Source organism: Arachis ipaensis, chromosome B01, assembly GCF_000816755.2.
Source record: "Arachis ipaensis cultivar K30076 chromosome B01, Araip1.1, whole genome shotgun sequence".
In the NCBI taxonomy this organism is placed as follows: domain Eukaryota; kingdom Viridiplantae; phylum Streptophyta; class Magnoliopsida; order Fabales; family Fabaceae; genus Arachis; species Arachis ipaensis.
Window position 1 is genome coordinate 50,589,451 of NC_029785.2, and position 14,814 is coordinate 50,604,264.

The window sequence follows — 14,814 nt, forward strand, 5'->3', positions numbered from 1 at the left end:
AAGCTTCTTATTGAGCACGTCGAAGAGTTACTCCCAGTTGTCTATGCTCCAACTGTCGGTGAGGCTTGTCAGAAATACGGAAGCATCTTCATGCATCCTCAGGGTCTTTATATCAGCTTAAAAGAGAAGTAAGCTTGACTTTGACTTGGAATTATTGTTGATGAATATTTCCTGTGTTATTTGTGTTGATTACGTTGTATATTGTTTGGGTTTGAACTTAAAGGGGGAGGATTCTTGAAGTACTAAGGAATTGGCCTGAGAAGAACATTCAATTCATTGTTGTAACTGATGGAGAATGGATCTTGGGTCTTGGGGATCTTGGTTGTCAGGTAATTTCTTCTGTACTTGTTGAAATTTATGAATCATATTGTTTTATGAATCAGGTCTAATGTTGCAATCTAATCTTTGGTAACATGTTGTTTCTTCAGAGAATGGGAATACCAGTTGGAAAACTTTCTTTATGTACAGCACTCGGAGGAGTTTGTCTGTCTACCGTAAGTATATCCTATAAATTATCACTATCATAAACTCACAATGATTATGCCTTCCATTTCTTGTCATGCCTATAAATATAATATAATCTGATAAAAAATTTCAGTGTTTTCCTATCACCATTGATGTGGGAACAAACAACGAGAACTTGTTGAATGATGAGTTATATATAGGGCTCAAGCAAAGACGGGCGACTAGGCAAGTTTGTGATTAATATTCTTTTTTGAGTCATCATGGAGTTAATCATTTTTAAATTAAGCTATCACTTATACAATATGTCCTAATGTTGACTTCGGTTTAATTTTTCTGAATCCAGGAATATGCTGAACTTATGCATGAATTTATGAGTGTTGTCAAGCAAAATTATGGAGAGAAAGTCCTCATTCAGGTATTCGCCAATATGACAAGCCATCTTTTTTATTGGGTGTGAAGTGCTTACTAACTTGTCTTTTTTTTTATGAATCTGTTATAGTTTGAAGACTTTGCGAACCACAACGCATTTGATCTACTTGAAAAATATAGATCAACCCATCTTGTTTTCAATGATGATATTCAAATAAGGAATACTAGTCATCAATACTTAATTCCTATACTTTGGTAACTATAATATATCTAGCTCTGAAACCGTATCGCATTGTTCCAGGGTACAGCATCACTGGTCCTTGCTGGACTAGTTGCAGCTCTGAAATTGGTTGGGGGCAACTTGGCTGACCACAGATTCTTATTCCTTGGTGCTGGAGAGGTAGGTCCATGCAATTCTATGACTGTGCTCATGCTTCCTTCATTGGTTCTAAGATGAGGATGTGGTTCTAATGGTCTTAAACTTTTAATTATATTGGTGATTGTAGGCTGGACTAGAATTGCAGAACGTATTGCACTTGAAACATCAAAACAGGTTTCTTTCTATTACTGATATGATGTTTGAAGTATCTAAACACTTTCATTAATGTTATGATATTCATTTGATGAGTACTTTAGATTTATTAAGAAACTACCCTTCTTGATGTAGACTAATGCCCCACTAGATGAAGTGCGCAAGAACATTTGGTTGGTGGACTCAAAGGTTAGCGTTGAATTCATCCAAGCTTATCCACTTATACAAAGTAGATTCTGATTTTCTGTTAGTAATATTCTTGATCCCCTTACTTCTGCAGGGATTGATTGTTAGTTCCCGAAAAGAATCGCTTCAACATTTTAAGAAGCCATGGGCCCATGATCACGAACCTGTTCATCGACTCGTAGACGCTGTTAATGTATGATCGATCTTTCTGTCCATTACACATGTGCGCACACGCACACACAGCAAAAGTTTCAATATTTTTACTTTATCTATGTCTATGTTACCCTCTCAGAAAATCAAACCAACAGTGTTGATTGGAACCTCTGGACAAGGAAGAACTTTCACTAAAGAGGTTATTGAGGCAATGGCTTCAATCAATGAGGTACTACTACTATTTCAATCTGTTTTTCCAACTACTATGATAGTTCATGTCCATTTAAGCTAACAAGTCTATTACATGATAATGCATGCAGAAACCTATCATTCTTTCACTTTCCAACCCATCTTCACAATCAGAATGTACTGCTGAAGAGGCTTACAAGTGGAGCCAGGTAATAAGATACCCCTAGTAGTATTTCTATAATTAAGTTCGGGTTTTGAGTTTAATTTCTATATTCTTACCTTGTACATGTTTGGTATCATCAGGGTCGCGCCATTTTCACTAGCGGAAGCCCGTTCCCTCCTGTTGAGTATGAAGGAAAAGTTTTTGTGCCTGGCCAGGTTTATAGTTCTTTAGAATTCATATGTAAGAAAAAGAAATTTTGCATAGAACATAGTCTGATTCAGATGTTTTCTTTGATGATAGGCCAATAATGCATACATATTTCCCGAACAGAGTAGAGATTCTCTACCGCCGAACAGAGCAGAGATTCCCCACCGCCAATGCACCACAAACGCGAAGACCCAGATCAACACAGCACCTCGCCACCACCGACTGACCCAACAAGGCAGCACAACAGACAGCACCCACGAGGCCACGATCAACACAACACCTTGCCACCTCCACTCAGCAGCGTTTCTGGGTTCTGGCCACCCACGATCAACACAGCAGGTCGCCACCTCCACCTCAGTTTATTGTTGATAACTTGGGTTTATAATTATGAAATAGTTAGGGCTTAATTTTGTTAATTATAATTTCTGTGATTCTAAGTTGCTGGATTTGTTTAGGGTTTTGTTACTTTCTTGTTAATAACTTTGATTCTGTGTTTCTGAGTTGCTGGGTTCAAATTTGCTTGTTTTGCTTAGTTCAAATTCTATGATTCTGTGATTCTGATTCTGTGATTATGTGATTCTGAATTGATTTTTGGTTTGCTGCATTTATTTTGCTTGTTTTGAAAATTTGTTAGTAATACTGATGAGTTACTATGTAATTTCACTAATTTTTGTTCTAAAATCATTGATTCATTGTTGCTGTTTGTTGGTATTGTTTACTTTATTGTTGGTATTCTTGTTTGTTGATTCATTGTTGCTCTTGCTCATCACTATTTTGGTTTTCTCTTCTTCCTTCCTTGAATATGTTTCACTTCTATTTCTATTCTGCTGTCTGATTTTGTTGAGCCTATGCTTTTACTTGGACTTTCCAACACCATTTCTTGTTGCTTTCCATTTCTATTCTAACATTAACACAAATTTTTTGAATTAAATCTAAAAATATAAAAAATTAAATTTAGATAAAATAAAAGATTATAAAGATAATTCTAATATGAACTGTCTGTGCTTTGTGATGCTGAAGTCGCTCTTGTTGTCTTCTCCAGCCTTGGCCATTTGTATGATAGCAAACAGCCACAAATTTATTTATAGATTTATGTGCTACTCTTTTACCATAAATCTCAACAATTAAATAGTCAGTCTATCATGAGCAGCAATATCTTAACATTTCAGATATCGGTTTTTCCATAGTAAAAGATCATTCTAGAATTCAAAAAATCCAAAATAATTTCATGTTGAATCTTTTAACCAAGGTACATAAAATCAAATAAAATAAATATAAAGTAAGAATGATTGTAAAAAAAAGGAGACCTGTAAGGAATATGCTGATGTGTAGAAATGTCCATGTATTTCTTAGCAATACCAAAGTCAATGATATACACCTACAGAGGGTGCTTGGTTTTGATTCATATAGCAACTGAGGGTGCTTCGTTTTGACATTTTTCTGAATAAGAAAAAAAACCTAGCCAATAGCATGCTCGATCAGACACACATGACTTGTCCTTCAATAATTTAATTTTGCCACTGAAATATGCAGAAACCTTAAATTACCATGCCCTACAGCACCCCATAGCTCTAATATATATATCTCTCTTAAGGAAAAAAAAAAAGAACTAGTTTTGCATATTCATTTCTTGGAAAGTCACTAAGACATTACAATTCTCCTAATTTCGGCAGCTCTTGGAATTTTATTTAAAATTTTATTTAAAGTTGCATAATTATACATCATTCTTTATGCAGTAATAGTTGGCTTTTTCAAGTGTCAACTAAATAGCATATTCTTGCTTTCCAATAGGATACACCATGTGCAAATGCCTATTTATATTAAAAAAAACCCCTTCCATATGGTAAAAGTATTCTCGTTCTCTTTTTCTTTTCTTGCTTTTTGGTGAAATATGGTAAAAGTGTTCACTTATAAACTGAACTCACTGGAATTAAACTATAAATCAAAGAAATAATAATGAAAGAAATCAAAGGGACACAATCAATTGAGAAGAAAAATGACCAAGTTATTTAGAGAGATTGAACCATACTGCTATAAAGGAATACAAAAGGCATATAAAACCATATTGGATTCGATATCGCAATAAAGAAAAACATATTACAAGTTTACAACAGATAATCACAAAAAGAATTTGGAAATTGAATTATGGAAGGCTGTGGTATTTTCAATGTATTATTGCTCATAAAGCCACTCAAATTCAAGATACCCCGTGAGGGATTTGAAACATATGCAAATTAACCATGCACAACCAGCTGTTTAATGCCTTTTTAATCAAAATAAACAACCAATAATAGTGCATGGATGAAATGCGCATAAAATCAGATGAAAATACCTGTTTACAGAGGTCTTCAAGGAACTCAGAGTATGTAATGGGTTTCATGTCATTGAATTTAGCAATGAATGAATGCTTGATGATATCAATTATCATTTCGCATACATATTCCCATAACTCTCACTCACTAATAATGTACCTCCTAATTGCCCATAATACCCTTATCATATTCATATCATATTTCCTTAAAAGATCAAAACGCATACATAAAATATTTATTAGTGTTTAACCAATGCAACCCATTAAGTCCTAACAAAATTAGAATTTAAATAAAAGGGATGCACTAATCATGGACTTCAACGCCATATCTAACTTTCATTTTGCTTAAAAAGTGACTTCTATTCATCATATTCTAAAAGGGTTTGCATAATTTTCTATTTAGCATAGGAACTAATTATCAATATACCAAATAAGCAGAAATCAAAGGAAAATAAACTCTAGTAGGTACAATAACTTACCAAAGTAAACCAAACTGTATACATTGTCCATGCTGTATCGCTTAAACACATTGCTTTTTATCTGAGCAAAATTATTTGACACCAGCAAAGCGAACAATGCATTATTTTGAGCAACTATACAGGTTGATAGAGTGATTTCCTGAGCTAATAAGATAAAATAATAAACAAGTAAGACTAGTCAAGGAACCAACCTCTGTTTCTTACTCTTGCTTACAAAGAATAACATAGTTAACAAAACATATATGATTTTTCCCTTTTTTTTTTGGTGTTTTTTTTGGGGGGGGGACCTAAGAATCTGAGAAAACGAAAGTAATTCCAACGAGGAAGGATACTTGAAGCAGCAATAGCTAAAGATTCATCGGCAATAAATCTCCATATCCAGAATCTCGTACTTGCTGGTGGACAACTTGCAAGTCCTTCAAAAAAACCAATGAGATCAAAGCATTTACGTCATCTGAATTTGGAGAAGAATCAAAGATTGAATTTTTACTATTTTAGTAAATTATATAATTACCCACTTTGGGCTATAATTTAATTACCAATAGTTTAACCATAGTTAACATAGCAACCAATTAAAGGATGACATGTCATAGAGGGTAATATACATGTTATTATAGGAAGGGTAAAGTAGAATTTACCTTTGTTTTTATACTTATTGAATATTTTGTATTGAGATTCAAGAAATATTAGATAACCAACATTTTTATTATCAAATTTACCTATGCAAGAAATTCCTGATATCCTTGTGCTGATGATTGCAAAAGCATCTTGACAGCTACTGGAATATCATCAATAATGCCATAGTAAACTGTTCCAAATCCACCTCTACCGAGGACTCTCTCAAAGTTATTGGTCATGTTAACAACGTCATCGAATGAATATTGTCGGCGCTTGGATTCCAAAGGATCACCAGATTCCATATGAATGTAGACATCATCTAATTTTAAGGTCAAAATGTGTGTCATGGTTAATTGTACTTAGAGGACTGTAAATTGTAGTTTTGAAGTATTGTTTCTTTTACCTTTTAGCTTTCTCTTTTTAATGTAAATGATGTTAACTGCTGCAAGAACTACCAGTAGGAGCATCAAAAATGTAGAAACAGATGCTAGTATATAAATAACTGGATTGTTTTCCTTGCTTTTATCTTTTGTCTGTTGGTCACAAGGACCAGATTCACATAGATTTAGATTTTGCCCCAACCTAGCATCATTCAGTAACAAGAATTAAGTTAAAGTGAAAAGCTACATTTGGTTTGCAATCTCTATGGAGGTTCTTACTTTCAAGTTTCCATGTGTCATGATTTAAAGTTGTATGTATGCGTATAAGATAAAAGAGAAATAATGAAATCAAGAAAATAATAGTTACATGGAAGGTAATACATTTTAGTACATTCGCTACATGTAAAATATTTTATGTGAAAAGTATACCCGTGACGTTCTAGTATGCTGAAATTGATATGGGATACTACATAATTGTAGAAATTCATGTAATTATGTAAATAACAGGTATTGCTGATTCAGGGTATCAAATTAAATAAGAGTAAGATACATACCTAAGTGATAGTACACCTTCACTTGACTTTTGGAGAAGTGCATTTGGAATTAGACCTGTGAGGTTGTTATTCTGCAAGTTTCTACAAAAGAAAATGCTTCTTTATTTTTTTGTAACAACAAAATCAATAATTTATATTAATGCAGAGAGTATGAAATAAACTTACAGGACTCTAAGCGATGGCGGGTTTTCTACCAAAAAAATAGGTATCTCCCCAATTAAGCTATTATTTGATAAATCCCTGACACAACAAACTCAAATCACTACAATCCAAGTGGAGGATAGGAAAAAACATACAAAAATTCAACGAATTTGCATTCGAGTCACTCATAAGGACTTTAACTCAGTAAGCTTGGAGATATAAACTGCTATGTGTCCAGTGAGTCCTCTTGAAGATAAATTCCTGCATGAATTTCCAAATACATTATAAACGGTTCATTATACTTAATAAATTAAATCTATATATGCATACTTACAAGGATGTGATTCTTGGGGTGCCATTAAAATAAAAAAGGAGTTTTAATCCTAACATAAGCCTAGTAACCCTAAAATCTGGAAAACAAAATGCTGCATACATTACAATACTAGGCATCAACAACAAGAATGCAATACTATATCAACTAATTCACAGAAAGCAACCCAACAAAAAGAGAAAGGATTTTTGACAAACATTGCTAAGTAAAACATGAAACTAGGGATTATGATAACAAAGCTAGTGAATTCTGAATTGGCATGCATGAAAAATCATACATTAATCACACATAGTAAATTGCAAAGTTGCAAATTTTAAAAGCTGCAGAACTGGGAATTCAAGTTTCATAGGCATACAGTGTATTGAGTTGCTCGGAGAAGTGCTGAACTGTCATCGAGACAGGAACGAGTCACCATTCTTAGAAAATCGTAGTTGCTTCTTCTTCTTGTTCTTTTTAGAGGTGTTGAAGAATGAAGAGGAAGCTTTGTTGAGAAGGATGAAGACGATGAACAAGTTAAAGAAGCCATTTGATTCATGTTCATCACACTTGGTGGTTATTGCAGAGTGGATAAGGGATTCTGCAATGCAATTTCATGAGAGGGAAGGATACCGTGAGGAAGGCGGCACTGCTTGTGACGACGGCGGCGGCGATGCTTTCGAGCACGGAGATGGCACGACAGACAGAGAGAATGGGACACCCAATGAGGCGGTTATCCTCGGGTGGCGGCGACGGTGCTGGAACGGGGGAGGAAATACAGAAGATTAGGGTTCATTGTGTGGGAGGCTGATTTGGGGAAGAATCAAAGACTGAATTTTTAATATTTTAGTAAATTATATAATTACCCACTTTGGGCTATAATTTAATTATCAATAGTTTAACCATAGTTAACATAACAACCAATTAAAGGATGACATGTCACAGAGGGTAATATACATGTTATTACAGGAAGGGTAGAGTAGAATTTACCTAATAATAATATATTTTTGTTCTTAATAAAGTGAGCTAAAGTTCACGTATGCGGTCTAATTTTCATTCTTAGTAGACTTAGAAACTATGTAAGTGTTGGCAAATGGTTCTAGTTGTTGGTCCTTACTATTGGTGCCTTGTAAATACTATTCTTCTACTATTTTTGGTCTATCCCTGATTCTTTGTATCATCATGGCCCGCATGTAAAGTTACAAAATTTAAATGATATCTGGCAATGAATGGGTTCTACCTCAGCAGAACTTTTCTTCTTCTTATCTGTTTTATTTGTTTGATCATTCATCTATTTTGTTATGGTATTATCTCATCCAAGTAGAAATCTGTGTAAAACTAAACTATATAAGCGCCACTAACAACCAAGGCGAATGACAAGACATGTAACCAAAGTAACTGTTGCGGGGCCGAGGTTGGTCATCATCAGTCTAACTGGAGTCCGACGACATGAAATCTGGGTTAACGGACATCTGTAGGTTAGTGTAGATCTCTTTGGTATCTAGGTAGTTCCTCGTCAGGGTATCTACCTCAAATTGGAGTTCATACATCATAGCTCTGCATTCCTCCAACTGATCGTAGTTGTAGTCATCCATTTCCTACCCTAATAACTCAAGCACCTTCATAATCATGGCCCGTGTGTTAGGTGTTCGTTCGGTGAGTATCTTCCAGTCACACTAAGGGCGGCAGACCCGATTCCTACTAGGACAACGACGAGGAATTTGTGCACAACACCCTTGGAGGTGCCCTTCTTTGTCTGTTTGTAGTACACCAAAGTTAGTACTGAATGACATTACATAGCTATCGGAAGGAGGACCGGTGGCTCTTCTAAATGACCATCTTGGACCAGTTATATTTTGGTACAACTTATCTCTGCAACGACAATAAAAAACAGAAGGTATGTTACGATAAAACATTAGAAGGCTGAAAAGATTTTTTGATTCCCATTGGACAATAAAGTACTATAACAGAAATTGAGGTGATAAAAAATAGCATAACTGACATAATTCTGTCATGCCTATCTGCCAGGGATAGGGCCTAGAAGAGGTCATGTAGGTCATAGGATGGGGAAGGATGGGAGTGCTTACTAGCGTCAACATGGGCCTGAGCAATTAGGTTGATGATGTGCTCTATAGCGGCAGATTCCTTAATAGTCTCCACTTGATAGTTGCGGCCATATATGGAGGTGAATTTAAGATACGGGTCTTAAATGGTCAGGTTTTTGTGTGGAGGCAATGGAGCTGAAGCTTAAGGATAGTAAAAAGAAGACCACATTTATGGGCATGTGTTGGGAAGGATTAGCTCATTGGAAAAATGGCCCCCCTTCGTCGCATATGTTATTAGAAGATGATGATAGAAAGTCCATTTTACCTTGTTGACCAATTTTAATTGTATTATAGTTAGAACACATAGCTACTGATTAAGTTGATGTGCTAGGATGCACCATTTGTACGGATTCCTGAATGTGAAGAAAGCTTTCTAACTTCGAGAGAAAGATTAACCTCAGTGCTAGTATTTTTGATACCCGAACCTAATGAACTAATCAGAATTACTACAATGTATTATCGAAGGATTTAGAATGCGTGCTGACACAACATCGTGATGTAGTAGCAAACGCCCTGAGCAGAAAGTCTTTGAGTGTTGCTTGGATGCTGATTCAAGAGGAAGAATTGTTAAATGAGTTTAGAGTCTTAAGTTGGTTGTTGAGAAAGTAGCTGGATGTATCAGACTGAATCAATTGCGAATTTTAAATAGTTGTAAGGCTGAAATTCAGACAGTGCAGCAAGAGGGTAAGAAGTTACTAAAGATATTGAAGCCTGTTGAATCAAGAAGAGACCAAAGGAGACAGAGGAGGATTTTGGAGTAATAAAGAGAGGATTTTGTGCCAAAGTCGGAAGTTTGAGATGAAAACTATTATCTGAAGCTCACAAGAGAGGATTTTCAAATTTACCCTAAGATTACTAAGACATACCATGAATCAAAGAAGATATTTTGAGTGGCCAGAGATGAAGGACAACGTGGCGACGCATGTAATTGAGTGTTTGACGGATGAGAAAGGGAAGATTGAGCACTAGAAGATATCTGGAATGCTGCAATCTTTGGGGTTCCACAATGAAAATGGGAAGGTATAGCTATGAACTTCGTAATGGATTTGCCGGAGTCTAGGACAAGATTTGATGCCGTAAGTAATCATGTATGGAGTGACTAAGTCTACTTACCTTTTGCCTATTAAAGCAAACTATTCATTGAAGAAATTAGTGAGACTATACATCAGAGAGATAGTAAGATTGTACGGTGCGTGAATCGCCTCTGTATTGAAATGAAACCGAAGAATCAAGTGTCTTAAGTCCCGAAATGATAGCCGAGACGACGGAGAAGAGATAAAGTGAAGATTCTCACTATGAAAACCCGACAAAAGAGTTATGCGGACTTGAGGAGAAAACTTTTCAATTTTGAAGAAGGAATTCCTGTATTCATGAAGTTTACTTCAACAAACTGAAATTGGATGAGAAATCAAAATCTAAGAAGTTGAACTCGAGGTACATTGGACTGTTTGAGGTATTAAGGTGGATTTGGTGGCTGGTGACGTATCAAATAGTTTTACCACTGTATCTTTCGAACCTACACGACGTACTCCATATTTTGCAGCTTTGGAAGTACACATCTGATGCAACCCATGTCTTACAACCTGAATCAGTTCAATTGAAAGAAGATTTGACGTTTTAAGTGATTCTGGTCAAGATTGATAATGTTAGCATCGAGAAACTTCGAGGAAAAGAAGGATCATTAGTAAAGGTTCCTTGGAATTGAGCCAAATTCGAGGAACATATGTGGGAGCTTGAATTGGAGATGAGGAAGGGCTAACCGCACAGATGATTGAATTTTGGGGACAAATTTCTTATTTAGGTGGGTAGGATATAAAACTCGATAAATTAATAAATAATTAACTAAGAAATTAATTATGAGCTAAGAAAACTAGAAAATTAAATTTTATAATCTAGAGAAGTAAAAATAATTAAAATACGAATTAAAATACTAATATTAAAGGTTTTGGCCTAAAATTGGACCAACGAACTAAACTGATTGAACCGGACCTATGTTGGGCCCAAGCCCAACCCTTAAACCATCACCCCTTTAGGTATTCAGCCTTCTTCCCTTCCCCATTTTGTTCCACAGTGAGATTGAAGAGAATAGAGCGAAAGCCTAAAACCCTTTTCTCTCCAAATTTCAATTGCTCATAACTTTCAATCTAGAGTTTCGATCGCTGCACTGTTTGGAGCCACACATTTACCTCGCCATGATCTTTAATTCTATTTGAACAAAGTGGTAAAGCACTTTGAATTTCTTTCCCAGTTATCTCTTCCATTCTGATTTCATGATATTTTCATGATTTTAATAGTTTAGGTGTGCTCTAGCATTGGGTAATTATTGGGTTTTATCCTAATCATCCGTGGGTAAGGTAAAGAAACTCTAACCCTTGTGGTTTATGGATAATTGTAAACTCTAGTATTAATTTTTCTATATTATGTGGAACTAGATGGAATTTAATATTAAATTGGTGTTGAATTGGCGATTTGAGTGTTTGAAACTTAGCTTCAGTGGCCGGGAATTGTTGAATTTGGGTTGGAGCTTTGGAAGTTGGTGAAAATGAGATTTGGTGGTGTCTTGAAGCTTGGAAAAAATTGGCTAAGGTATGGTTTTGATTTCTTGTAGATAATATATAATGTGGTGTGAAACTTAGGTTGGTTGCCCTTAAGATACGATGTATTGCATGAGTTGGTTATTTAAATGAAGATTTGGTATAGTATGCGGATGAAATGTGATGAATAATGATTGTGATGTTATTGATTGTTAATGATTTTGATTTTTATGATGATTGTTGGAAAATTTGGTTGGATTTCAAATGGTGGATTGAATTTGTTTGAAAGTGAGTGATTAGGTTTGGGTTGAATGAGTTGATGATTTGAAAGTAATACTTGTTAGGTGTTGAAGGACTGAATTTGGTATGGTTGATATTGATTTGGGTGTAGTTTGGGTTAATTTATATTGATTATTGATGAGGATTGAATTGGGAAATTGAATTGGATTGGAGTATGGTTTTTGTTCATGGTTTGCTTGGTAATGAATGTGATAAATGAATGAAAATTGGTTTGGTTAGTCTTAAATGATTAGAAGTTGACGATTGAATGTTTGAAAGGCTTAGAAATGGTAAGGAAGTGGTTAGAATTGAATTAAATTGAAGAATTGGTCAAAATGAGTATTTATGCAAATTTGGTAAAAATAAAATTTTAACCAACTTCGACGGGTTATGAATTGGCCCTCGAAGTTTGAATTTGAGTGAACTTTATCATAAATTGAAGATGATGATGAGAACTTTAAAATGATTTAAAGATGAAGGGAAATGGAGTTTTACAGAGAAAATTATAAACGTTGAAAGTTAGGTATAAAAAACTAAACTTTGTGATGCTGCAGAAAACCAGAATTTTTGGTTTGTGTGCCCACGCACACTATTGTGCGCACGCACAGGGCAGAGCGTGTGTTGAGACTCATGCGTACGCACGAGGAGTGTGCGCATGCACACCCTGAAATTTTTACAAGTTGTGCGTACACACACTATGATAGGTACGCACACGTTGGAAATTTGTTCTGGTGTGTGCGTACGCACAATAATGATGCGTACGCACAAGCCTGTCTTTCACACCAAAAATTTGTGTTTAACTGTTTGGCCTTTCCAATAAGCTTGTGAATTTCCGTAACCCTTGTTTACGTTCCGATAGCTACTGTTTAGGTTTTGAGACGAGCGGGAGTGTACTAGGTGAAATAAAAGAGGTATTTTCTGTTATGAATTTAGAGCCAGTGACTTAGGATTTGTAGAGTACTGTGGGTGGTTTAACTAGAGACTTTGTGGAGTGTACTGAGTGGATTAAAGAGAACATATACCAGAGTATAGTAGAGATAAGTTTGAAGAAATATCTTTTGATTATGAAACTGAATTAGGCATGATTGTTCATCTTGAGCTCTCTTTCCTGAAAGTGTGGTGGAAGGTGAGGATCCCTTTCTTTGTTCCTCCTGATATCGTAAAATCGCCTCCAGGAAGATGGTGGGAGGTTAGGATCCCCTCCTTTTTTCCTCCTAGATATATGAGAACGTACCTCTTGGGTAGACGCAAGGGTTGTGGTTTTGTCCCACTTGCTCCAGGTTGGTTGTTGAGGTTTTTCGGGTAGATGCAAGGGTGTGGTTCGCCCCACTTGCTCTGAGTTAAGATGATTTGAGCTCCTGGGTAGATGCAAAGGTGTGGTTTGCCCCACTCGCTCCAGGTTGGTAATTATAATTTATCTGCATTTCCCTGGATAAACGCAGTGGCTCGCCCCCACTTGTGCTAGGTTAAGATTTGAGATTCCCTTGACCCTACGTTGTAAGTATGGCCGGACGCTTATACCTTTCCAGAAGATCTCCCCCAATGAGATGATAAATGAATGATTAAATATATATGCATAGACTCTTGAGGATTCACGTACGCAGGGACTATTCAGGGTTCGCTACCGGACATGTCGAGTTTGGCTGGATAATCGACAGATGAGACTCATCGGCTATAGGGTAGACATGCATCATGTGCATTGTATGATTTTTTTTTGAGTATGCATATTGTGTTTGGCTTTGCCTAATTGTTTGTCTATATTTATATGCTATGTGACTTATTAAATGCTGTATCTATTTTTTTAACTGTGTATTACTTGTATGCTTTGTATGTGTTTGCTTTGAGAGATCCCTGATGTTGGTGGAGGTGACGCTGAGGGTTATCCCAAATTGGCGATTGGGAGGTTTGTAGAGAATTGGAATTGAAGAGATAGATTAGTAGATTAGTATCCCTAGGTAGAATGATCATATTTCTGGTTAGTGAGAACTTTAGGCTTTGATCTGGGTTGTAGAAGTTTAGGATTGTCTTTGGCTTTCCGGAGCCTTATGTCTTATCTATTGGGCACTGTTACCATACTGAGAACCTCCGGTTCTCATTCCATACGTATTTGTTATTTTTCAAATGCAGGATGTGAGGCACCTCCGGTTCTTCAAGATTCCTAGTTAAACTATCTTTTATATATACCTACGTACGTATTTTTACTTTTTAGAAGTCGTAGTGCCTCGCCACCTATGATTTATGACCTAGGCGTAAAGCTCTGTGTGGTAGGGCATTATAATGTTCAGGTCCAACCTCATCTGTTTTAGGTAACCCTTGGAAAAATACCCTTCTTTTAAATCTTTACGCACGTATATTATTTTTAGGTTTAATTATTCTGTCAGTCCCAATATAGTTTCACCAAATTTTCAATTAGGTTCCTATATTTTTTTTAATTAGGTCTTTATACCATATCAAATTTTGTAACTAAGTCTCTACCGTGATAAAAATATTGAAATTAACGGAATATTCTGTTAAACTATACATAATATTCAGTCAAGTATTAGGCATATTCACTTTGTTTAACAGAATATTCCGTTAATTTCAGCATTTTCGTCACGACAGGGACTTAGTTAAAAAATCTAATATGGTACAAAGACTCAATCGAAATAGAAAAAATATAGAAACCTAATTAAAAAATCAGTAAAACTATAGGAACCAACAGAATAATTAAACCTTATTTTTATTTAGAACAAAATATATACTATTTTAATTAATCCTTATAAAATGGTAAATTAGTGTCTATTAATGCACTAAATACGTATAAATTAAGTTAACTTAAAAATGATGCGTTCAACTTCTATTA

The 14,814-nt window shown here is 35.5% G+C and overlaps 2 protein-coding genes and 1 long non-coding RNA gene across 3 annotated transcripts; 2 read left to right on the forward strand and 1 right to left on the reverse strand.

Moving 5' to 3' along the window:
• Nucleotides 476–1,118, forward strand: LOC110271091. Its single transcript, XR_002361211.1, has 3 exons — nucleotides 476–694; nucleotides 809–880; nucleotides 965–1,118. It is a non-coding gene; the product is annotated as an uncharacterized LOC110271091 (long non-coding RNA).
• On the forward strand, nucleotides 1,295–2,633 carry LOC107606849 (NADP-dependent malic enzyme 4, chloroplastic-like; the record flags this gene model as incomplete). The annotated part of the gene is made up of 7 exons (XM_021109550.1): nucleotides 1,295–1,387; nucleotides 1,502–1,555; nucleotides 1,647–1,745; nucleotides 1,845–1,934; nucleotides 2,026–2,103; nucleotides 2,198–2,272; nucleotides 2,358–2,633. Coding segments are annotated over 7 exons (765 nt in total), but the record flags the coding sequence as incomplete, so codon positions are not given.
• LOC107606841 (probable LRR receptor-like protein kinase At1g51890) lies at nucleotides 5,752–6,795 on the reverse strand. Its single transcript, XM_021121227.1, has 4 exons — nucleotides 6,772–6,795; nucleotides 6,607–6,687; nucleotides 6,076–6,254; nucleotides 5,752–5,991 (listed from the first exon to the last, which is right to left on the reverse strand). The coding sequence occupies exons 3-4, from the start codon at nucleotides 6,137–6,139 to the stop codon at nucleotides 5,774–5,776; spliced, it is 282 nt and encodes a 93-aa protein (XP_020976886.1). The 5' UTR covers nucleotides 6,140–6,254; nucleotides 6,607–6,687; nucleotides 6,772–6,795; the 3' UTR covers nucleotides 5,752–5,773.

Excerpts from the sequence above, each read along its gene's own strand:
- LOC107606841 (XM_021121227.1), bottom strand. The coding sequence starts at position 6,139 with ATGCTCCTACTGGTAGTTCTTGCAGCAGTTAACATCATTTACATTAAA. Across the intron at positions 5,992-6,075 it reads TAAAAAGAGAAAGCTAAAAG|ATGATGTCTACATTCATATG; the intron begins GTAAAAGAAACA and ends CCTTAAAATTAG.